The sequence below is a fragment of the Saccopteryx leptura genome, chromosome 1, assembly GCF_036850995.1.
Source record: "Saccopteryx leptura isolate mSacLep1 chromosome 1, mSacLep1_pri_phased_curated, whole genome shotgun sequence".
Taxonomy (NCBI): Eukaryota; Metazoa; Chordata; class Mammalia; order Chiroptera; family Emballonuridae; genus Saccopteryx; species Saccopteryx leptura.
The window spans coordinates 300,620,521-300,646,552 of NC_089503.1; the positions used below are offsets into that span (position 1 = coordinate 300,620,521).

The window sequence follows — 26,032 nt, forward strand, 5'->3', positions numbered from 1 at the left end:
TTAATCTCCTTGGTTAAATTTACTCCTAGGTACTTTTTTTGTTATTGTTGTTGCAATAGTAAAAGGGATTGTTTCCTTAATTTGTCTTTCTGACAGTTCATTGTTGGCGTATAAAAATACTTCTGATTTCTAAGAATTAATTTTATATCTTGCCACCTTGCTGAATTCATCTATCAGGTCCAGGAGTTTTTTGACTGAGATTTTAGGGTTTTCTATATACATTATCATATCATCTACAAATAATAATTTTACTTCTTCTATTCCAATTTGGATGCCTTTTATTTCTTCTTCTTGTCTGATTGCTGTGGCTAGGACTTCCAGAACTATGTTGAGTAACAGTGGTGAAAGGGGGCACCCCTGCCTTGTTCCTGATCTTAAGGGTATTGCTTTTAATTTTTGCCCATTGAGTATGATGTTGGCTGTGTGTTTGTCATAGTTGGCCTTTATTATGTTGAGGTATGTTCCCTGTATTCCCACTTTGCTGAGAGTTTTGATTATGAATGGGTGCTGGATTTTATCAATGCTTTTTCTGCATCTATTGAAATTATCATCTGGTTTTTCTTCTTCCTTTTGATTATGTGATAAATCACATTGTTTGATTTGCAAATATTGTATCAGCCTTGCCTCCCCAGAATAAATCCCACTTGATCATGGTGTATGATTTTTTTCATAAATTGCTGGATCCAGTTTGCTAATATTTTGTTGAGGATTTTAGCATCCAGATTCATCAGGGATATTGGCCTATAATTTTCTTTCTTTGTGTTGTCTGTGTTGTCTTTGCCTGGTTTTGGAATCAGAATTATGCTTGCCTCATAAAAGGAGCTTGGAAGTCTTCCTTCCTCTTGAATCTTTTGAGATAGCTTGAGAAGGATAGGAGTTAGTTCTTCTTTGAATATTTAGTAGAATTCACCTGTGAAGCCATCTGGCCCCAGGCTTTTGTTTGTTGGGAGTTTTTTGATAACTGTTTCTATCTCATTTGTTGTAATGTCTGTTTAGGTTTTCTGATTCTTCCTGATTGATTTTTAAAAGATTATATGTTTCAAAAAATTTGTCTATTTCATCTAGGTTGTCTAATTTTTTGGCATACACTTCTTCATAGTATTTTCTTACAATCCTTTGTATTTCTGTTGTGCCAGTTGTTATTTCTCCACTCTTATTTCTAATTTTATTTATTTGAGTCCTCTCTTTATTTTTCTTGGTGAGTCTGGCTAAAGGTTCATCGATCTTGTTTACCTTTTCAAAGTACCAGCTCCTGGTTTCATTGATCCTCTGTATTGATTCTTTAGCCTCTATGTCATTTATTTCCACTCTGATCTTTATTATTTCCTTCCTTCTACTACCTCTGGGCTTTACTTGCTGTTCTTTTTCTAGTTCTTTAAGATGCAGGATTAAGTTGTTTATTTGAGCTTTTTCCAGCTTCTTACAGTATCCCTGTAGTGCTATGAACTTCCCGTGCTGCTTTTGCTGTGTTCCATAAATTTTGAGTTGATGTATGCTCATTATCCTTTGTTTCTAGGAATATTTTTATTTCTTCTTTGATCTCATTCTTAACCCATTTGTTATTTAATAACATGCTATTTAGTTTCCAAGTGTTTGAGTATTTTTTAGTTTTTCTGTTATGGTTGATTTCTAGTTTCATGACATTGTGATCAGAGAAGATGCTTGCTTGATTTTATTTCAATCTTTTTAAATTTGTTGAGACTGCTTTTGTGCCCTAACATGTGGTCTATCCTAGAGAATGTACCATGAGCACTTGAAAAGAATGTATATTCTGCTGCTTTAAGGTGAAAGGTTCTGAAGATACCTATTAAATCCAGTTGATCTAGTGTGTTCTTTAGTCTGCTGTTTCTTTGTTAATTTTCTTTATTGAGGATCTATCTAGTGATGTTAATGGGGCATTGGAATCCCCTACTATTATAGTATTGCTGTTGATCTCGCCCTTTATATCCATCAAAGTCTGCTTTATATATTTAGGTGCTCCTATATTAGGTGCGTAGATATTTATAATGGTTATATCTTTCTGTTGGATTTCTCCCTTTATCATTATGTAGTGACCTTCTTTATCTCTTACTATAGCCTTTGTATTAAAGTCCATTTTGTCTAAGTATTGCTACCACAGCTTTTTTTTCATTGCCATTTGCATGAAATGTTTTTTTCCATCCTTGTACCTCAGTCTATGTGTATCCTTTGTTTTGAGGTGTGTCTTGTAGACAGCATATGTATGGGTCTTGTTTTCTTATCCATGCAGCTACCCTATGTCTTTTGATTGGATCATTTAATCCATTTATATTTAAGGTTATTATTGATATGTAGTTGTTTCTTGCCATTTTATTCTTTAAAGCTGTATTCCTCTTTTGCTATATTCTTTTCCCCCTTTGATCTGTTTATAACAGGCCCCTTAACATTTCTTGCAGCATTGATTTGGTTGTGATAAATTCCTTGAGGTTTTTTTTTTCTGGGAAGCTTTTTATTTCTCCTTCAATTTTAAATGATAGCCTTGCTGGATAAAGTAGTCTTGGTTGTAGGCCGTTGTTCTGCATTACTTTCAATATTTCTTGCCATTCCCTTCTGGCCTCAAGTGTTTCTGTTCAGGAGTCAGATGTCATTCTTATGGGGGCTCCTTTGTAGGTGATAGCCCTTTTTCTCTAGCAGCTTTTAATATTTTCTCTTTATCTATTATCTTTGGTATTTTAATTATGATGTGTCTTGGTGTAGATTTCTTTGGGTTTCTCTTTAATAGAATTCTCTGTGCTTCTTGAACTTGTCTGACTTTTTCCTGGATCAATTTAGGGAAGTTTTCAGCTATGATTTGATTAAACAAAGTCTCTATCCCTTGTTCTTTCTCTTCTTCTTCAGGAACCCCTATGATGCGGATGTTATTTCTCTTCATGTTGTCACAGAGCTCTCTTAGAGTTTCCTCAGACTTTTTGAGTCTCTTTTCTTTTTGCTGCTTTGCTTCCATGCCTTCATTTATCTTTTCCTCTGACTCGCTGATTTGATTCTCAGCTTCATTCATCCTGCTTTTAATTCATTTCATTGTGGTCTTCATTCCTGATATTGTATTTGTGATTTCTGACTGGTTCTTTTTTATTATTTCAATGTCCTTTTTTATACTTGCTATCTCTTTATTTAGGTGTTTGTTATGTCCATTTATTGTTGTTCTAAGATCTTTGAGCATCCTAACAATCATTATTTTAAACTCTTTATCCAGTAATTTGGTTATATCTGACTCATTCAATTCCTTTTCTGGGATTTCCCTTGATTCATTTTGGTTGCATTTCTCTGCCTTCCCATTCTGTCTGTGTATAAGAAGTTTCTCTAAAATTTTTTTGAATAACCTAGCTATAAATTAAATTATAGATAGATTGGACTATACTCCTCTTTAATGTTACCAGTTTCTCACTCAAAGCCCTGCTTTCACTGTGTTCACAAATTGACTGATGTTGAAAGGGAGAAAAACAAATAAATATAATATAACCAATGATAGTGAACAACAACTTGTTTTAAGCTTTAAAAAAATCTCCTAAGATAAAAATCTATAGTGTTAACAAGAAAGCTCATTGATGCTTATATTAAAATGCATCCATTTCTTTGACATTGATAAAGTAGTGTTTTTGTAAAAGGTTCTAGTTAATTCAATATGAATCAATTCATCTACTTATGAAAATTAAGACTATAGTACCATGCCTGCAATGAAAATGGCAAGACCATAGATACACAGAGTCAAAAAATTAACAAATACTGTTTTCGTACTTACTTTACACAGGGAGTATGTAGTTTCACAGAAAGCATACAAGCAGATGAGTGAGATAGTGACTTGATTGGAATGAAGTAAGAGAAAGAGCTGATGTGGTCCACTGAGCAAGGAGAAAGTGAAAAGCAGTATGAGCTGGCTTTTGAGAGGGGAAGGCACCTATGGTAGAAAGTAATAGATCCGAGAGTGGCATCCCCACCTAACTAAAGACTAGAGGATACAGAGAAAGCATTTTTACCTTGTGTCTGTGCAAGAAATAATGAAAGCAACTTTCTGCTGTGTCGGATTGATCTGTTATGATATCTGGATTTTCCCAAAGTCTCTTGAAAACATCTCAAGGTGTCTGTCACATCCACGGGCACACAGACGAGCCCTTTGGCTTGGTTGCATTCTGAAAGGAAATGGAAGAGAAATGCCAGAGATTAAATGCTGCAGCAAGCCAACTCATAGCAAAAGACTAATTCAGAGGATTTCTCAGTCCCCAACTGAAGGTGTTAAATTCAAAGTCCCCAGGTATATAGCAGGTGTTTCAACATTCAGATTTTTTTTTTGGTATATTTGAAAGTTTAAAAAAAAAAACTTAGAAAACTTTTGATTCTTATGAAATGCAAAATAACTCTCGATCTTGCCAATTTTTCTTATGAAGCCTCTTACCTTTTTTTGCTGATCATAAGAGATAAAATAATCTATTCCTTTTCATCAGCCTCTTCAAAGCAGGACTTGGGAAAGAGACAAAAGGAGGAAACAAAAAAGCTTGGAGATGGGCAACTGCTCTCTTAAGAGAAGGAAGACACACTTCTAATATTGGAGGATGCAGAGGAAAGGGAAATAGGGCCATAAACAGGTAGGAAACTAATAAACAATCCTAAAAAAAATGGCTGAAAAAAAAGGAGTTGCTGTGAGGTCTCTGGAGAGGAAGTGACTGTTCAAGAATTAGGCTATAGATTTGCAGCTTACACAGTGAAGCAGGCACACGAGAAACAAAAAATTCAGGCTTCATATAGGGTAACAGAGAAATTTAATTCTTCAACAAGTTAAACAGGTCAGATACTCCTTGCAAAATCTGAGGTCTTCATAGTACAGTCCCTAAAGGGGATGAAGTTACAGGAGGTTAAGAGGCAAGGCCTTTGCCCTTGAGAGTTTACAGTTTAGCTGAAGAGCTGAAGAATCCTATCACTAGTATATTCAAATCACATTTGCAGAGAGTGTATGCTTGCTTACATGCTAAAATGCAGGAAAAACAGAAGAGAGAGATCAGCGTAGAAAGAAAAGAATGAGCTAGAAAGCCTTCATGGGAGAGAAGGTATGCCAGCTGTGTCTCAGAGGACAAGGAAGATTCGATTAGGAAGAAAGAGGCAATGGGGTCTTGAAAGTTAGAATAAGAATAGCTGAAGTTGATTGAGCACTTACTCTTTACCAGGGACTATTCTAAATAATTTACGGTGAAAGTCTCAGCTGTAAGAGGTAGGTACCATTGTGTCCTTGTTTTACAGATGAGGAAAAGAAGGCATAGAGAAGTCTGGTAGCTTCCCTTGGGTTGCATAACTAGTTTGTGCAAGGAGAGGTCTGGCAGCAGCAGTAAGGGTGGTGAGTCAGGTACAGGAGAGGAAATGACCAGTCCTGTTCAATAGAAGTGTTTGCCAGGGACCTGAACCCTCACTGAGTAAGTGGCCTTTGTTCTCTTTAATGAGGAGCTGAGCAAAGGTTTTGAGCAGGACCCTGGCAGAATGAAAGTGGAAGAGTTTTAGGAAGAGCTAGCCAACAATTATGCACAGCAGGCTTTAACAGGAGGAAGTTGGTGGTTGAGAGACTGACAGGATTGTGTGATTTGAACTTGACTGAGGTAGTAGCAATGGAAACAAGGAGAAATTCAGAAAACTTAATTGTTGAAGCAACAGCAGAGTGGTTAATTGGCTATGTGGTGAGGTGGGGGGAGCCATGGGAACTGCCTATTCCCCATCTTTTCAGGGCCAAGGACCTTACTCCCTACCTCACATGAAAGAAATTGAAGCAACCTAAAGGGATGTCCCATGAGCCCCCACCAGCGTATCCATCCAGCCCCCCGCACCTGTGCTTGTCTATCCCTCAAGGTCATCACACCAGCAGTTCTCCTTTCTCCAAATCACCCATTTTTCCCTCTGCTGAATATTCCCCAGCAGCACATTTCACTGGGTTTTTTTTTCTTATCTTTAAAAAAAATAAAAAATTGAAAAGTTTTATGTTCATTGCAGCATTATTTACAATTGACAAGACAGAGAAACCACTCAAGTGTCCATCAACAAATGAATGGGTAAAGAAAATGTGGTGTATACAGTGAAATAAAAAAGAAGAAAATCCTGCTATTTGTGACCATACAGTTGGACCTTGAGAGTATTAAGCTAAGTGAACTAAGTCAGACAAAGAAAGGCAAATACTGTATGATCTTACCTGTGGAATCTAAAATAATCAAATGCATGGACACAAACTAGATTAGTGGTTGCCAGAGGTGAGGGAGAGATGAACAAAATTGGTAAAAAGGGTCAAAAGGTAAAACTTTTAGTTATAAGATAAATAGCTTTGGAAGCTATAATGTACAGCATGGTGGCTATATTTAAATTTCTAAAACAGAAAAAAAAAAATTAAAAAAAAAAAAGACTTTCTCTTGATCCACTTCCCCCTCAAGGTACCACCCTATTTCTCTGTTCCATTTTGCAACAAAACTCCTCGAAAGTTCTGTATTCATTGTTTCTCATTCTCTCTCTTTTTTTTTTTTTTTTTTTGTACTTTTTCCAAAGCTAGAAACGGGGAGAGACAGTCAGACAGACTCCCGCATGCGCCCGACCGGGATCCACCCGGCACGCCAACCAGGGGGCGACGCTCTGCCCACCAGGGGGCAATGCTCTGCCCCTCCGAGCATCGCTCTGCCGCGACCAGAGCCACTCTAGCGCCTGGGGCAGAGGCCAAGGAGCCATCCCCAGCGCCCGGGCCATCTTTGCTCCAATGGAGCCTCGGCTGCGGGAGAGGAAGAGAGAGAGAGAGAGGAAGGAGAGGGAGAGGGGTGGAGAAGCAGATGGGCACTTCTCCTGTGTGCCCTGGCCAGGAATCGAACCCGGGACCTCTGCATACCAGGCCGACCCTCTACCACTGAGCCAACGGGCCAGGGCCTCTCATTCTCTTTTGAACTCACTTAAATCAGACTCTCCCCACCCCATCATTTCACCCCAAGAATCTTCATGTGGCCTAATGTGATGTTCAATTTTAGACTTTGTCTCACTTCAATTTTCAGCAGCATTTGGCTCAATTAATAGTTCCCGCCTCTGAAATACTTTCTTCATGTGGCTTACAGGATGGTCCTTTCCCAGCCTCACTGGTTATTTCTTCTTAGTCCTCTTTGCTAATCCATGCTCATCAACCCAACCTCTTAAAATTGGAAAACCTTGGGGTTTTATTCCTAAACTGCCTCTCTTTTCTGTTTAATTTATACTCACCGCCTTCATAATCTCATCTAGTCTCATGGCTTTAAATATTATGTATATACTAATGGCTCTCATATTTCTACCTTTGGTCCCAAATCTCTATATATCTGTCTAGACTCATCTATCTAATAATCTACTCTGCTAATGCACTCAATAGACAGGTCCCAAACTGATTTCCTAATCTTTCCTCAAAATACCAGCTCCTCCAACAGCCTTTTCCTATGTCATCGAAGGATGGTTCCATTTCTACAGCTGCTTAGGCCAAAAGTTGGAACCATCCTTACCTCCTCTTCTCTCATGCTCCAAATCAAATTCAGAGAAAATCCAAGTCTCCCTCTTCAGAAAACATCCAGAGAACCACCAACTCTCACCAGTTGCACCCTCCACTTTGTTCCAAGACTCAGATCATTCACATGTTTATAACTAGGTGGGTCTTACGCATGTCAGCGTGACACATTTGCAAGATGGCATCCCATCCTGTCCCTGCCATCTTGCTCCCTCAATCCCCCTTCTTCTAAGCGTGCATGGTCCTGTATGATCCCAACCAGGCATACCCCCACTCCTTCCATGCCACCCTTATGTGCAACACCCTGAAGATTAGAGATTTCTGCTCTGTTTTTCTTGTGAGAATTCATGAGCTTGGATTTTAACTGTTTCTCCTTAAAGAGTGAGATCAGGCAAAGAAGCCACAAAGGAAAAGGAGAAAGCTGGAAGCCCTCACATATTAACATTTTGAGACAGTTAGTCACTTCCTCTAGGCCTTTATTTTAAATATCTGTCAAAGTGGGATAAGGAAAAAAATAAGTGGGAAGAATGCTGTTTACCTCAGCAGGTTATTGTTTTAAACTTTATGTGAAGTGTCTAGCATAGTACCTGTCATGGAGTAAGCATTCAATAGATGAAGGCTCACATTAGGACTGTTAGTCATATATTTTTAAAATATATATTAACACCAGCACTAGGCACCATGCTAGGCACTAAGGAGATGAACCAAGCAGACATACCCCAGCTCTCACAGAGCTTTCATTCTACAATGAAAATGACAAAGGCATGATGGTGACAAGAGGGACAGGAGAAAGGGAAGGTTTTTGCCATCTTTAAAACAGGGAGTCTGAATAAAGTCACCTCCTGCTACTTTTATCAAGTATCTGCTCATAAGTCATTCCTTTTTTTTCTAAACTATATTTTGCTTTCCATTATTGCTCTTTTCAAGCCCTACGATACCATTTTCTTGTGGTCTAGTTCGGGTTCTATCTGATGTCTTGTGACTGTCTACATGACATAAGTGATGCAAAGCAATGAGGAAAGATCAGCTTCCGAGGCCTTAGGCTGATGTCTGTCTCAAGAGGGTTCCTGTCTGAAAACGCCCATGGATAATTTAAGAAGCTATTTCAAAGACACTAATATCCTCAATAGTTTGAAATAGGTGAGAAGAAAAAGTAAAGGAGAAGGAGGGGGAGGAGGAAGGGAAGAAAAAAGAAGAGAATTACTACCAATGTAGACATTAAAACTAAAATGTCAACCACTCCTGAAATACGGGTTCACCAAGGAAAACTCCCAGGGAGTGTGTGTTGCTTTCTACACATTTGGTCACATCAACCCAGATGCCCAGAGGAAGAAATAAAACACATCAGCCAAAGAGTTGAAAATTCCAACACACCTGAAGACTGAGTAACCCTATCAGAAAAGTTAAATACCGGTATGGTCAAGACTCAAGAATAAGATTTCAAACAGAATGTAGGAACAGCTACCAAAAAATCCATACCAATAGTTAGCTCCCCTATGAAGCTTAACAAGCAGGCAAGTTACTCATCCATACAAAAAAATAATCTACGAAGTGAGGTAGTAGTCTCACTTCTCCAAATCCTACAGAGACCTTACCAAATTACATATGCATTATTAAATAGTTAGAGAGAGAACAGAATGCTTTTAAGTAATGAGAATGCCAAATGTTCCTAGGCACTGGAGCATTACAACATCTGTTCTGAAAAATAAAATGTATCAAACATTAGCAATAAATGCTGTTATGCCAAAAGAAAAATGATGTTCTAAAGAAGCAATTTGGTATGAAAAACATCAAGAATATATATTTAAAAGAGTTAAAAAGAATTCTTTTTAAAGAATTCTTTTAAAAAGAATTGCAAACATGCCATGGGAACATATATAACACCCAGCATACTTATAAACATGTTAAGATCTGAGTTCTGTGCAGTGAAATAAAAAAAATCATCATCCTAAAAATTTTCCAAATAAACCCAAAAGTATGAGCCAAAATATTGCTCTTAATCACAGAGGTAGTTCTAGGGCCTTAAAAAGAGCTATAAGTTGGATGCTAAGATTTTTATGATAATGAATCAATGTGGAACCTGTAATTAATATGCATGATCATCTAAAAATTACCATACTATCACAGTTAGAATAAATTATGTCTTCCTATGACCAATGATATCTAGCAAAATTTTCCTTGAGTGCTTTAAGAATAGAGGAGAGCCTGACCAGGCGGTGGCACAGTGGATAGAGCTTTGGACTGGGATGCAGAGGACTCAGGTTCGAGACCCTGAGGTCGCCAGCTTGAGCTTGGGCTCATCTGGTTTGAGCAAATCTCACCAGCTTGGACCCAAGGTCGCTGGCTCGAGCAAGGGGTTACTCAGTCTGCTGAAGGCCCGCAGTCAGGGCACATACGAGAAAGCAATCAATGAACAACTAAGGTGTCGCAACGAAAAACTGATGATTGATGCTTCTCATCTCTCTCCGTTCCTGTCTGTTTGTCCCTATCTATCCCTCTCTCTGACTCTCTCTGTCTCCGTTAAAAAATAATAATAATAATAGGGGATAGTCTACCCGGAAAGGGCACAAATGGTGATCAGGCCTGGAAGCTCAGTGGAGCACGTATAGGTTGAACAATCAGACCAGGGTTTGAATCACAGCTCCAGTACTAACTAGCAAGATTTCATCTTCTCATCTGCAATGTATGAATAAAAATACTTACTTTTAAGATTGTAAAAAGTAAAAAAGCTAATGTTTGTAAAGTGCTAAATATAGTGCCTAGCCAGTTATTTATTTTTTCCATTATAATATTTTTTAGATTTTTTTTTTTTTTTTTTGATGGAGTTTTGTCCCCTTTTATTTTTTTTTTTTTTTTTTTTTATATAATTTTATTTTTTTAATGGGGTGACATCAATAAATCAGGATACATATATTCAAAGATAACAAGTCCAGGTTATCTTGTCGTTCAATTATGTTGCATACCCACCACCCAAAGTCAGATTGTCCTCTGTCACCTTCTATCTTGTTTTCTTTGTGCCCCTCCCCACCCCCTATCCCTCTCCCATTCCCCCCTCCCCCCCGTAACCACCACACTCTTATAAATGTCTCTTAGTTTCACTATTATGTCCCACCTACGTATGGAATAATACAGTTCCTGTTTTTTTCTGATTTACTTATTTCGCTTCGTATCATGTTATCAAGATCCCACCATTTTGCTGTAAATGTTCCGATGTCATCATTTCTTATGGCTGAGTAGTATTCCATAGTGTATATGTGCCACATCTTCTTTATCCAGTCATCTATTGATGGGCTTTTTGGTTGTTTCCATGTCCTGGCCACTGTGAACAATGCTGCAATAAACATGGGGCTGCATGTGTCTTTACGTATCAATGTTTCTGAGTTTTTGGGATATATACCCAGTAGAGGGATTGCTGGGTCATAAGGTAGTTCTATTTTCAGTTTTTTGAGGAACCACCATACTTTCTTCCATAATGGTTGTACTACTTTACATTCCCACCAACAGTGTATGAGGGTTCCTTTTTCTCCACAGCCTCTCCAACATTTGCTGTTACCTGACTTGCTAATAACAGCTAATCGAACAGGTGTGAGGTGGTATCTCATTGCCGTTTTGATTTGCATTTCTCTAATAGCTAAAGAAGATGAGCATCTTTTCATATATCTGTTGGCCATTTGTATTTCTTCCTGGGAGAAGTGTCTATTCATATCCTCTTCCCATTTTTTTATTGGATTGTTTGTTTGTTTGTTGTTGAGTTTTATGAGTTCTTTGTATATTTTGGATATTAGGCCCTTATCTGAGCTGTCGTTTGAAAAAATCATTTCCCATTTAGTTGGCTTTCTGTTTATTTTGTTATCAGTTTCTCTTGCTGAGCAAAAACTTCTTAGTCTGATGTAGTCCCATTCATTAATTTTTGCCTTCACTTCTCTTGCCATTGGAGTCAAATTCATAAAATGCTCTTTAAAACCCAGGTCCCTGAGTTGAGTACCTATGTCTTCTTCTATGTACTTAATTGTTTCAGGTCTTATGTTTAGATCTTTGATCCATTTTGAGTTAATTTTTGTACAGGGGGAGAGACTGTAGTCCAGTTTCATTCTTTTGCATGTGGCTTTCCAGTTTTCCCAGCACCATTTATTGAAGAGGCTTTCTTTTCTCCATTTTGTGTTGTTGGCCCCTTTATCAAAAATTATTTGACTATATATATGTGGTTTTATTTCTGGACTTTCTATTCTGTTCCATTGGTCTGAGTGTCTATTTTTCTGCCAATACCATGCTGTTTTGATTGTCGTGGCCCTATAATAGAGTTTGAAGTCAGGTATTGAAATGCCCCCAGCTTCATTCTTTTTCTTTAGGATTGCTTTGGCTATTCGGGGTTTTTTATAGTTCCATATAAATCTGATGATTTTTTGCTCTATTTCTTTAAAAAATGTCATTGGAAGTTTGATGGGAATTGCATTAAATTTGTATATTGCTTTGGGTAATATAGCCATCTTGATTATATTTATTCTTCCTAGCCAAGAACAAGGTATATTCTTCCATCTCATTATATCTTTTTCGATTTCCCTTAACAATGGTTTATAGTTTTCATTATATAAGTCCTTTACATTCTTTGTTATGTTTATTCCTAAGTATTTTATTTTTTTTGTTGCAATCGTGAAGGGGATTGTTCTTTTGAGTTCCTTCTCAGTTGTTTCATTGTTGGCATATAGAAAGGCTATTGACTTCTGTATGTTAATTTTGTATCCTGCGACCTTACTGTATTGGCTTATTGTTTCTAGTAGTCTTTTTGTGGATTCTTTGGGGTTTTCGATGTATAGTATCATATCATCTGCAAAAAGTGATACCTTTACTTCTTCTTTTCCGATATGGATGCCTTTTATTTCTTTGTCTTGTCTGATTGCTCTGGCTAGAACCTCTAGTACCACATTAAATAAGAGTGGAGAGAGTGGACAACCCTGTCTTGTTCCTGATTTAAGGGGAAAGCCTTCAGTTTAGTGCCATTTAATATGATGTTAGCTGATGGTTTATCATATATGGCCTTTATCATGTTGAGATATTTTCCTTCTATACCCATTTTGTTGAGAGTCTTAAACATAAAATTGTGTTGTATTTTATCAAAAGCCTTTTCTGCGTCTATTGATAAGATCATGTGGTTTTTGTTCTTTGTTTTGTTGATATGGTGTATTACATTAACCGTTTTACGTATGTTGAACCATCCTTGAGATTCTGGGATGAATCCCACTTGATCATGATGTATTATTTTTTTAATATGTTGTTGTATTCGATTTGCTAGTATTTTGTTTAGTATTTTAGCATCTGTATTCATTAGAGATATTGGTCTGTAGTTTTCTTTTTTTGTGCCATCCTTGCCTGGTTTTGGTATGAGGGTTATGTTGGCTTTGTAAAATGTGTTTGGAAGTATTGCTTCTTCTTCAATTTTTTGGAAGACTTTGAGTAGAATAGGAACCAAGTCTTCTTTGAATGTTTGATAAAATTCGCTGGTATAGCCGTCTGGGCCTGGACTTTTATTTTTGGGGAGGTTTTTAATGGTTTTTTCTATTTCTTCTCTACTGATAGGTCTGTTTAGGCTTTCTGTTTCTTCTTGACTCAGTCTAGGAAGGTTGTATTTTTCTAGGAATATATCCATTTCTTCTAGGTTGTTGAATTTAGTGGCATAAAGTTTTTCATAGTATTCTACAATAATTCTTTGTATATCTACGGTGTCCGTGGTGATTTCTCCTCTTTCATTTTGGATTTTGTTTATATGAGTTCTTTCTCTTTTTTCCTTGGTAAGTCTTGCCAAGGGTTTGTCAATTTTGTTGATCTTTTCAAAGAACCAGCTCCTTGTTCTATTAATTTTTTCTATAGTTTTTCTGTTCTCTAATTCATTTATTTCTGCTCTGATTTTTATTATCTCCTTTCTTCGGCTGGTTTTGGGTTGTCTTTGTTCTTCTTTTTCTAGTTCCTTAAGGTGGGAAGTTAAGTGGTTCACTTGGGCTCTCTCTTGTTTGTTCATATATGCCTGAAGTGATATGAACTTCCCTCTTATCACTGCTTTTGCTGCATCCCATAGATTCTGATATGTCGTATTGTCATTTTCATTAGTCTGTATATATCTTTTGATCTCTGCACTTATTTCTTCTTTGACCCATTCATTTTTTAAAAGTATGTTGTTTAGTTTCCACATTTTTGTGGGATTTTTTTCCTCTTTTTTGCAGTTGAATTCTAGTTTCAAGGCTTTATGATCAGAAAATATGCTTGGTACAACTTCAATTTTTCTGAATTTGCTGATGTTGTTTTTGTGGCCCAACATATGGTCAATTCTTGAGAATGATCCATGTACACTGGAGAAAAATGTATACTCAGTCACTTTGGGATGAAATGTCCTGTAGATGTCTATCATATCCAGGTGCTCTAGTGTTTTGTTTAAGGCCACTATGTCTTTGTTGATTCTCTGTTTGGATGACCGATCTAGAGCCGTCAGCGGTGTATTGAGGTCTCCAAGTATGATTGTGTTTTTGTCAGTTTTTGTTTTAAGATCAATAAGTAGCTGTCTTATATATTTTGGTGCTCCTTGGTTTGGTGCATATATATTAAGAATTGTTATGTCTTCTTGATTCAGTGTCCCCTTAGCCATTATGAAATGGCCATTTTTGTCTCTGAGTACTTTTCCTGCCTTGTAGTCAGCATTATCCGATATGAGTATTGCTACACCTGCTTTTTTTTGGATGTTATTTGCTTGGAGTATTGTTTTCCAGCCTTTCACTTTGAATTTGTTTTTATCCTTGTTACTTAGATGAGTTTCCTGTAGGCAGCATACAATTGGATTTTCTTTTTTAATCCATTCTGCTACTCTGTGCCTTTTTATTGGTGAGTTTAATCCGTTTACATTTAGTGTAATTATTGATACTTGTGGGTTCCCTATTGCCATTTTATATCTTGCTTTCTGTTAGTTTTGTGTCTTGTTTGATCCTTCTCTTTTGTTTTTCTATCTTTTGTTTTTATTTGGTTGTATTCCATACATCTTTCCACTGTTGCTATCTTTTTTATCTCATGTGCTTCTGTGGTGGTTTTTTCAATGGTGGTTACCTTTGAATAATGAAAAGGGTCCCTACCCTGTTCATTGTAGCGAACTATTTTGTGAGTACTTTTGCACTCCATCGTCCTTTGCTACTGTTAATCTCCATCTTCTCCCCCTCTTTCTTTTTGTTGTTGTCACAGTTTAAATTTGGTTTTATTGTGTTCTTCTTGGAGCTTTTACTTGTGGCTCTGTTTTTTTTTGTTCTTTGTATCTGATTGGAGAACCCCCTTTAGTAATTCCTGGAGTGGGGGTTTTCTAATGATAAATTCCCTCATCTTTTCTGTATCTGTGAATGTTTTTATTTCTCCTTCATATTTGAAGGATAGCTTTGATGGGTATAGTATTCGTGGCTGAAAGTTCCTCTCTTTCAGGACTTTAAATATTGGGGTCCACTCTCTTCTAGCTTGTAGAGTTTCTGCTGAGAAATCTGATGATAATCTAATGGGCCTTCCTTTATATGTTGTATTCTTCTTTTCCCTGGCTGCCTTGAGAATTTTTTCTTTGCTGTTGGTTTGTGTCAATTTCATTATGATATGCCTTGGAGTAGGTTTGTTGGGGTTAAGAAAACTTGGAGTTCTGTTTGCTTCTTGAACTTGAGGCTTTAGTTCTTTCCACAGGCTTGGGAAGTTCTCATCTATTATTTGTTTGAGTATGTTCTCCATTCCATTTTCTCTCTCTTCTCCCTCTGATATACCTATTATTCTTATGTTATTCTTTTTGATGGAGTCAGATAATTCTTGTAGGGCTATCTCATTTTTTTTAATTTTTGAGTCTCTTTCTTCTTCTCTCTGTTGTGCCTCAAGTTGCTTGTCTTCTATTTCACTAATCCTCTCTTCTATCTGACCTGTTCTATTAGCTAAGCTTGTTACTTCGTTTTTCAGCTCGTGAATTGAGTTTTTCATCTCTGTTTGATTTGTTTTTATAGTTTCAATTTCCTTGGACATATATTCTTTGTGTTCATTGAGTTGTTTTCTGAGCTCCCTAAATTGCCTTTCTGTGTTTTCTTGTATATCTCGGAGGATTTTTAGGATTTCAATCTTGAATTCTCTGTCATTTAGCTCCAAGGTTTCCAATATATTAAATTTTTTCTCCATAGATTTTTCCTCATCTAGCTGTGTTACCTCTCTTTCTTTTGTATCCATGATATTCGATTTTCTCTTCCTTAATGGCATCTGAGGGTGGTTTTGTTGATAATATTAATGAGATTTAATAAAGAATAAAAAATTTAAAAAAAAATAATAAAAAAAATCGAAAAAAGTTGTTTTTTTTAAAAAAAAAATTAAGAATGAAATAAAGAAAAATAAAATAAAATAAAAATTAAAAAAAAAAAAAAAAAAAAAAAAGGAAATTATTCCCCCCCTCCTTTTTTCCTCTCCTCTCCTCTCCCCTCTTTCTTGTTAAAATCTTGTGGTGGACTGTGAATTATAACAAACAATGCCTGTGATGGAGGGCCTGAATTGGGGAAAAGTAATAAAGGGGCAAACAAAACAAAACAAAACAAAAAAAACAAAAAAAACAAAAAAAAAAAGAAAAAAGAAGAAGAAAAAAAAAAAAGAGCGTATGGACCCACAAAAAGCAAATAAGGAAAAAATTTGGGTCAAGAATAAAATGATTTGCTTTTAGGTGTTGGTTTTCTAAGAGTTATGATGAGAGGATTAAGAGGAAAACGGAAAAGTGGGGGGACAAATGAAAAAATTACTATTGTATTTAGTGGAACAAGAACTAGATAATATGGAGAGCCAGGGATGGGAGCACTGCTAGTGAGTTAAAAAGGTGAAGTAAAAACCCCCCAGAATGCCACAAACATAAGTTTGAGTCCCAGATAAGATAATTTGTTTGTTATTGAGGTTTGAGTGAGAGGAGATGTAAAGGAGATAGGAAGAAACTAATATAGAGGGAGAAAAGAAAGAGAGAGAGAGAGAAAAAAAAGAGGGAACCACTAAAAGAAGAAAAAAGAAAGGGGAGAGAGAGAGAGAGTTAAGGGTTTTGGAGTGCAACCCTCATAGAGAGAAAGGAAGAGAAGAGAAAAGATAATGGGAGATGTAACACTTATGGGTAGTGTAGTTCAAGGAGAGGAGAGAGTAAGACCGGTAGAGAGTTAATCGGCCAAATTGGAGGAGGAAAAAAAAAGTATCAAGAATGAAGATAAGAGAAACAAACGAACAAATATAATAAAATGAGATAGGTTATAAAGTCTGCAGATTATTCTTGATTTTGAGAGGTTATCTTCTTGCTTTTTCTTTTCTCTCCCTCTTCCTGGTCGGTGACTCTGTACCCCGGGTTTTGCCCCTTTGCCACGCTCAGGTGGAGGTTTGCAGTTGATAAGTCTCTATGGCAATGTCATGTATTGTGCTTTAGTCTCGTTGGCAGTCTAGGCTATTAGCATTTATAGGCTCCGACAGTGAGAGAGTCCGTGTTCCTAGAGCCTTTCTCCTAGTCTTTCCTTCCTCAATTAGTAGCCTGATAATCCAGCTATGGGGTTGCTGCTGCCTCTGCCTGGATAGTAAGAGGCTCAAAGAGCTGGCAACTCCCCACTCTATTTCCACTCAGCACAGGGCTCTGGGTAAGGCTCAGTCAGTCAGAGCTGCTAGCATAATCAGGCGGGCTTTCCGGCCATTCAAAGACCTCTGGCTCTGCCACTCTGTCCGGTAACACAAGCGGGTGCCCACTTCCGGGGCGCTTGGAGGAAACTCTCACTCACTGGCTGCGCGCGCAGACCAGGATATCCGGCCAGCAGTCTCACGCTCTGAGTGAAACCCCCAACCGCAGGGAAAAGTTGCAGCGTTGGAATTGAGTCTCGCTCCGTCCCCGTGCGCGGCTTTTGCAAGGCGCTGGGGCGGCCCGAGATTCCGCTTTCGGCCCACACAAAGGCCCCTGACTCTGCTCCTCTATGCGATAACACGAGCGCGCACTGCCGGGGCACTCGGAGGAATCGCTCACTCCTTATCTGCGCGCGCAAACCAGGATATGAAACACCCTCCGGCACGGAAAATCTCCACCGTTGGAATTAGTTCTCACTCCCTCCCGTGCGTGGCTTTCCCAGGGCGCTGGGGCTGCCCAGAGACTCTGCCCTCAGCCCACAGAAAGGCCTCTGACCCTGCCTCTCCGTGAGGCAACACGGGCACTGACTCCCGGGGCCTAGGAAGAAATCTCTCGCCCACTAACTGCGCACCAGCCAGGAGACCGGGTAAAATGGCCGCGCCGCTTGTCTTTCTTTGTTTGGGTTTGGCGCGAGTGTTAGCTTGTATTGCCCGGGTTGCCACAGGATCAGATTTTCCTCGGCTTGGATCTCCGTGCCACAGCCTGGTTCGGCCGTTTGTTTCGCGGCCTGGATGTATTCACCCCCTTTGCCCGCCTCAGTTTCTATATTCACAGTTACCAGAGAAAGCCGCCCTGTTTAGGTTAGTGAGGAAGGCGGAGGATTTCTTACTCCCTATTTCCTTCGGGGTTTGGTTATATATTTAGCCAATTTTTCACTCAATCATACCTTTGGGTGTATTGCGAAGCATCTGGAAGCTCCAAGTATAGGTTTTTCTGTTTCTGGTTGAAGATCTTGTTGAGTTTTGGGGGAGATTTATCGGTATCGCTTTCTACCCCGCCATTACTCTGACGTCATCCTATTTTTTAGATTTTTATCCGTTCAAATATTCCTGCTCTTATCATTGCTCAAACTAGCTCATACTGTACTTTTAGCACCACTGAGAATCAACCCAAAGGATCACTGTAACCTGACTTCACATGCCTTCCTTTCTGTCCCAGCACCCAACATCTTGACTTTCCAAATGTAACTTTAACAACAGGCAGGAAAAGTGCTTTTCTGGCATAATGCACCCATCATCAATAAGCACCTACTGGTCACATAGGTCTAGAAATTTACTGACATGTATTTCCTGTTTCTTAGATGGTAGTCATTATTTTGATACCATGCATTTTTGACACGTTTTCTTATGTATGTTACCAGTCCTTTTTAGGATGGAGGGGATAATATTATATAAATCACATTCTGAGTTATGGATCCCAAATTTGGAGCTCTCTAGAGGTTTGACGAACAAGATTGAGAAAAGGAAAATACACCCAGGAAAAATCACATTCTTTGATTGAAACTAGTTACATGTGACCACATGGGTCCCCCCTCTGCTCACTGAACATGAGGGGATAATATGATTCATCATGGACAGTGAAACCTACAACTTCATGGTCACCAGCCTCACTCAACTGGACCCCTACTCTGAAGCCCTTCTGTCTTCCCTTCTCCTTTTCCCTCAGTGTCCAGTCTACTCTTTCACATTCTGAAATCTCCTACCCTATTAACCTTGGCTATGCTTCCAACCCCCTGCTTTATTAAGAAAATCTTCAGTACCCAATGAGAGTGCCTTCGACTTCTACCCTTTCCACCTCAGACTTTCCCTCATTTGAACCTCTTCTCTTCTCCCGCCCTTCTGCCTTGGGTGTTCCACACTCCTGTCCGAGGCCAATTCCCCTGCAAACCGTGCTCTGCCTGTTTCTCCTCAAGCTTCTTGCCCTATCAAATACCTTTCTCTTCTCTAAGCTTTCCCTTTTTACTGTGGGGAAAGAGTAAAGAAATATGCTCTTTCTCTTCTATTAAAAATACACAATTTAATATAGAAATATGCTCCTTCTCTTCTATTAAAAACAGATACATAAAACAAAGCCCTCCTGAGCCCCACATTGCTTTCTACCTGCTGCTGCCACTGTCTTTCCTGTCACTGCTCAGCTTTCTGAAAGGCAATTCTCCATTCAGTGGCTCTGTGCAGCTCATCACCTCTGCACCCACCACTCAGAACACTTCCACCTCCCCACCCCACCCCACGCACACATCATTTCTTTGATGCTACTCTTGTTAAGGTCACAGGGTCATTCAATCAACACATAGATACTGAGTTTCTACTATGATTCAGACACTGATGAAGATATTTGGATTATAACAGTGAACAAAACAATAATTCTTGCCCTAAAAGAGCTTACATTGTATCAGGAAGACTAGTAACCAATAAATACAATAAAAATTGAATTATAATTATACAGTATGAGGTAAGTGGTTGATAAGTACTTCAGAAAAAACAAGAAGTTTAGTACACTAAGGGGCACTGGGAGGAAGCAGGCAGAGTGCAGTTTGAAACACAATGGTCAGAGTAAGCCTCATTGAAAAGATGTGACTTGAAGATTTAAAGCAGGTGAGGGGTTTATCAAACATCTGGATGGGGAAGAGCATTTCAGGAAGGGGAAATTGCTAGAGCAAGGCCCTAAGATGAGGGTGTCATAGCAAAATCACCAGAGACAATGGCCTCCCAAATACAATAGACAATCTGTCTTCATGGTATGTGACCTGACTGTTGACTGCTTCATCTTGCTCAGTCTCTTACCTGGCCTTGCCTATACTGCTCTCGCTGTTGTACCTCCTACCTCTTGGGCCACACCCCAATCTCTTCAGACACTGCTTCTTCTGTTTGCTCCTGTGACGGACATTAGGGCTCTTCACATATTCTGTGTCTCTTCATCCTCAGGGGACAGCGTAGGATCACACTTCCTTACCCCTTTTGAAGTTAGATGTGGCCATGTGACTTTAGCCAATGAAATATCAAAAGTGACATGTGTCTCAAGTATCAGCATCAAGAGCCACCACATGATTTATATATAACTTATGAATATAAAATTGTAAAATAAAAAAAGACTATAAAATAATATTCTTTTTCCTGCCTGTACAATGTCAACATGGAGATTCCATTAACTCACAATGAGCAGTAGCTCAGCACTCAACCTCACTGAACACAGGAAAAAAACTAGACTTCCCTTATGTTAAAGCAATTAGATTTGGAAATTGTTACTGCCATAGAGCCTACCCCATTTTGACTGACACGGCTTCCAAAATGAGGACATTCTAAAATCTATTCTCCACATAACTCTCCCTGGGTGCCTTACACAAGCCCCTGATTTCAACCACTCCCAATATATTGATGACTAAAATACAAATCTCTGCTGAGTGTCTCACTAGTATATCCAACCATATACTGGATCATTCTGCTCAGCTATCATCCAGGCACCTGAACTCAGCAATTCCAAAGTAACTTGATCCCTCGGCCTGCCCCTCCCTCCAGTTTTCCTGTAGAGCAAAGGTATCAGATCCATCTAACAACCCGAGCCAGAAACCAAAGCAACTTGAGCTCCTCCCTTCTTCATCCATTCCCATCATATAACTAGTACAGAACACATCCATTCCCATCATTTAACTAGTACAGAACACAGTCCTGTGGACCTCAGCCTTCCTCTGTATCTCTCCACTCCTGCAGTTCACTGTCTAAGTCTGGGGCCTCACCGCTTCTCCAACACACAGGTCAAGAGTAGCCACACGATCTCTACGTGGTCTCCTTTCAGTCAATGCCCCATGCTGCTGTCATGGTCTTTCAAGAACACAAATGTGATCATTTCACTTTCCTTCCTGAAATTCTTTTACCTGGCTCCCAGCAGCTCTCTCCAGATAAATCTGACTCTCTTTACCCTGCCTTCTAAGCCCCTTTATTATCTAACCCTGCCAACTTTCCTCGCTTCAGCTTTTGTCTTTGCCTTTTACATTAGCCCTGCTAAATTAAATGCAGTCTCTCAAAAGCAATGCTAGCTGATAGCTATTATGCTATTATTGTTTATAGCAGCAGCAGTTATAATATTACAGATCCTCTCATCCCATTCTACAGCAGTTTCTTGAATAATGCTGTTTCATTCAATGTAATTTCATTATAACATTGATGAGAGAAAAAAACCCTCAATTCTGGCTGGGGCCAGTGTGTAGAGTCTGCACATTCTCCCCATGTCTGCATGGCTTTCTCTGACACTTCGTTTTCCTTTCATATCCCAAAATGTGGAGGTTAGATTAGCTGGTTTGTCTAAGTTACCCGGTCTGAGTGAGCATGTGTGTATGAGTGTGCCCTTTGATGGAAGGACTTCCTGTTCAGGGTGAGTGCCTGTCCTGTGCCCTGAGCTGTCAGGAGAGGCTTCAGCCACTTAAGACCCTGAACTGGCATAAGTGGGTTGGAAAATCATTATTGTATTTGTTTTTATTAATCTTTCTCCCATGTATGTATAGCTCACATTTATTTCAGTATTTACTATTAGAAGTGTTTTGGGTCTTTATTTAGAAGTTAGGTGATATTTTTCTGACCAGATTTATATCATAGGAACTTAACTCTTGTTTTTATCAATTAGCCTATGGTAAATTGGTTGCAATAAACATTGTTTCGATTAAAGTCACAGTTTCCAAAAACCTATGGACAATGTTGGTGAAGACTCATTGTATAATATTTTATTTACTTATTGTTCTCCTTCAATGGACTCCTGGACAACAAATTTTTAGTCTCATTCACCTTTATATATCAGTACCTAGCACAGTATTCAACACATGGCAGATACTCAGTGAGTACTTGCTGACTGATGAAGCAGCTGGCTGGCTGACTTCATAAATGAATAAGTGAATGATTACAATAGATCCCCCTTATCCATGGTTTTGCTTTTTGTGGTTTCAGTTACTCACAGTCAACCATGACCTGAAAATATTAAATGGAAAATTCCAAAATAAACAATTCATAAGTTTTAAATTGTGTGCGAGAGAATGGTGATGAAATCGCACACCGTCCCACTCCTTCTCGCCTGGGATGTGAGTCACCCCTTTGTCCAGTGTACCCGTGCTGTGTACACTGCCTTCTCATCAGTCACTCGGTAGCTGTCTCAGCTATCAGATCAGTATCATACAGAGACAGAGAAATCACAGTCACATAACTTTTATTACAGTAGATTGTTATAACTATTCTATTTTATTATCAATTATTGTTGTTAATCCCTTACTATGCTTAACTTATAAATTAAACTTTTATCATAGGCATGTATGTATAGAGAAAAAAAACAAATGAGGGGGTTCAATACTATTTTCAGTTTCAGGGTCTTGGAACATATCAACCAAAGATAAAGGGGAATTATTCTACATGCATATACACATACATACATAAAACCCACAGATAAATAAATACAAGAATCCCAACAACTCAAAAGAGAATACTGGACTTTCTTTCCTATTCTAGAGACAGAGGTGCATGAAAAGTGCTGTTAAGAGACAGCCTTGTTTCCATACCCGTCTTATTCTATCACTCCATTCCTGCACGCTGCACTGCCAAAGTACTAGTATTTCCAGAAGGCTCATCAGCTAACAGCAAAGGAGTCATGACATTCCCAAAGCTTCTGCGTGCTAGTCAAAAGACACATAACTTCACCATGGTAAAGCCAACACAAGAATAATCTATACTGATTACGGAAATGGAAGTTATTATGGGAGTCAGAGCAGAAAACAGCAAAAGATCAACTTGAAGAGTTTCAAAGTCAGATAAATACAGAACAGTCGTTCCTATCTTTCTTTTTCCCATCATTTCCTTTCTTCATTTTAAAAAATTCATTTCCCTCCTTTAAACATTAAACTAATAAACATAGGTTTTATTTCCCCTTCTGTGACTTTTATAGCAGCACAAGACAGTAGATATCAAATAGATTATTTTCCGTCAAATAAACATGCAAAAGAGGTTTTGCGAACATTTTCATTATGGAAGCTCTGGGTGCAGAACACAGTAGCAAACCTTGCTTTAGAAGAGCTTCAAGCGAAAATTGGCTCAGACCTGGGAGGACGAGCTTCCTCTGGAAATCTGCGCTGTCCTCTGTATCTGTCCATTTACTGGCTTTAGGATTAACCTTGAGTTGCTTCCCAATAAAATTTCGGCAGGTTATCTTAAAAAGGAAAGATGAAAACAGATGTAACTTAGGTATTTATAGCCAAAAATTTGACTCATTTAAAACATTTATCTTATTTTTCACTTGTTAAAAGAGAGAGAGGGAGGGATACAAATAAAAGCTGGCAGAGACTTTTAGGGGGGAAAAAGCAGCTACATCATTTTTCATATTTCTTTTATACAGCACAGCTGGGAGAGCATTAGGCAAATGATGTACAGCAATTAGAATATGACTTTCTGTTATTCTATAAATTTACAAGTCTAAATATAGCTTCTATTATGTAAGTTGAAACATATTTAAAATATCGGCTGCTTTTCCAAGGGCATGTTTTTCCACCCTATTCATAATTAATGCAACTTAAACTTCCCTGATGAAGCTTTTCAGAACTAACTTCCTCTGTAGTATTTTAAAAATATATTTGCTAACAGATACTGGAGTGCTAAAATTATAAAGACATCTGAAAGCAAAACATTGTTAAACTGAAGGAAATTATTTTAAAAGGTCCCGGATCCCCTTCTCTCTGCTGCTCCACTCCAACCCCTTAACCTACCCTATTCTTCCACATACAGCTCCAGTCTGATGGAGATGCGCTTCCTTGCAGGTACTTCTACAATGACATGTAAACACAGTCTAATAAAATGCAAATTTCTTCCCGCAACCTAATAAGGCCCTACTTGACCTAGTCCTTGCCACCTCTCCAGCTTTATTAAACAACTCTTTATTGAATACTTATTATGTGCCAGGCATAGCTTCAAGCTCAAGGACTCTATAGCAGAGAACAAAGCAAACAAAAATTCCTATTCTTATGGAACTCGTGCAAGGGGAAGCAGAGAGACAATAAACAGAATAGAGAAGTACATTATAGATTATATTAAAGAGTTATAAGTGCTATAGAGAGAAATAAAGCAAATAAGCACAAAATTTTAAATAGTATAGTGAAGAAAGTCCTAATAGAGAATGTGACATTTAACAAAATCTAGAAAAAGACAAGGGAAAACTCGTTGTGGGTATTGAGGGGAGGAGCACTCCAAGCAGGAGAAGAGCAAACACAAAGACCCTGAGGCAAGAATGTCTTAAAGAACAGAGCAGCTCCCTGGCCAGGAGGTTCAGTGGATAAAGCATTGACCTGGCACCCCAGAGGCTGCAGGTTCAATGACCAGTCAGAGCATGTACGAGAAGCAATCAGCGAGTACACAACTAAATGGAACTAAGTGAAACAATGAGTTGATGCTTCTCTCTCTCTCTCTCTCTCTCTCTCTCTCTCTTCCTACTTCTCTCTCTCTCCAATCAATGGAACAATTAAAAACAAACAAACAAACAAACAAAAAACAGAGCAAACAGCTGAAACCTGCAGAGGAATAAGGAGATGAGTTATTGGAGGTCTCAGGGGGATAAGTTATGTAGGGCATTAGACCCTGACAGGATGTTCACTTTAACTTTAAATGAGATGGGGAGCTAATATCCGTTTTGAAATGGGGGAATGACATGGTCTGACTTAGGTTTTTAAAGGTTGTTCTATCTGCTGTATTGAGACTAGAGTACAGGCTGGAGTCAGAGCTTCAGGGAAGTAGGAAGAAAGAAGACTAATTAGGAAGTCATTGCATTAATCAAAGCAAATATAATGGTGGCTTGGATTTGAGCAGGGGTGGCAAAGGTGAGAAGTGGTCAGGTTCTGATTACATTTAGAAAGTGGATTTGGCAAGCAATTTGAAGTGGGGTATGAAAGCAAGAGAGAAGTCAGGAGTCTCCCCAGGGTGTCTGGCCTGAGAAGATAGGAGAACTGGGATATCATCAGTTAGAATGCGGAGGACTTGGCGAAACAGGCTTGTTTGAGATGTGTTAAACTTGAGAAGTATATTAAAGGTGTAAGAGATGATGTTGAGTAAAGAGTGTGATGTATTTTGATAAGTCAACTTGCTTAGGCTAAACTAGTAGGACAAATGGAGGGAAACATCAATTCTGTAGCATATATATACCTCAACCCAGTTATCCAATCTAACTGTAATCTAGATGCTGCTGTGAAGGGATTTTGCAGATACTAACTAAAGTCCCTAAAAAAATGACTTTAAACTAGGGAGATTATCCTAGGTGGGCCTAACTGAATCAGGTAAGCCCTTGACAGTGCAGGTGGTCTCCAGACTCTAAATTCCAACCAGCATCCAGATGTAAGACGGTTCTCTCCTCACTAGATTCTCCCTTAGTGATTGCCAGTGGATAACAGCTTCTGGCCACACCTGTAGAGTTCCTTCTTGCTCACGATCCTGCCTACCCTACAGATTTTGGACTAGCTTAGTCAGCCTCATGATCATATAAGCCAAATCCTTGTAATAAATCTAGATAGATAGATAGTTGATAGATAGATGATAGTTAGATAGATAGATAGATAGATAGAACTTAATAGTTATTCGCTCTGATTAGTTAGATATGTCAACGAAGAATTCAGGAGAATGGTTGAGAATGGAGATGTAATTTTGATAGTCATCATCATGAAGATGGTACTCAGACCCAAAACTGAATTGACTCACCAAGTTATAGTATGTGCATAGAGAAGACAGAGGACCAAGAACACTTAACATTAACATTAAGACATTGTGGAGAAGAGGAATAAGCCACAAAAACAGAGAAGCAACCCCCTGTTTTTACCCTCTCTCTCATCTGCTATACCACAGCCACTG

General features: G+C 38.6%; 1 protein-coding gene across 1 annotated transcript in view; it reads right to left on the reverse strand.

Moving 5' to 3' along the window:
* CFAP54 (cilia and flagella associated protein 54) overlaps positions 1–26,032 on the reverse strand; it is a 322,454-nt gene that overhangs the window by 136,193 nt on the left and 160,229 nt on the right. The window contains exons 39-40 of the mRNA XM_066357258.1: positions 23,246–23,354; positions 3,993–4,145 (exon numbers count right to left, since the gene is read on the reverse strand). Coding sequence (XP_066213355.1) covers positions 3,993–4,145; positions 23,246–23,354 — 262 coding nt within the window. The remainder of the gene's footprint in view (positions 1–3,992; positions 4,146–23,245; positions 23,355–26,032) is intronic.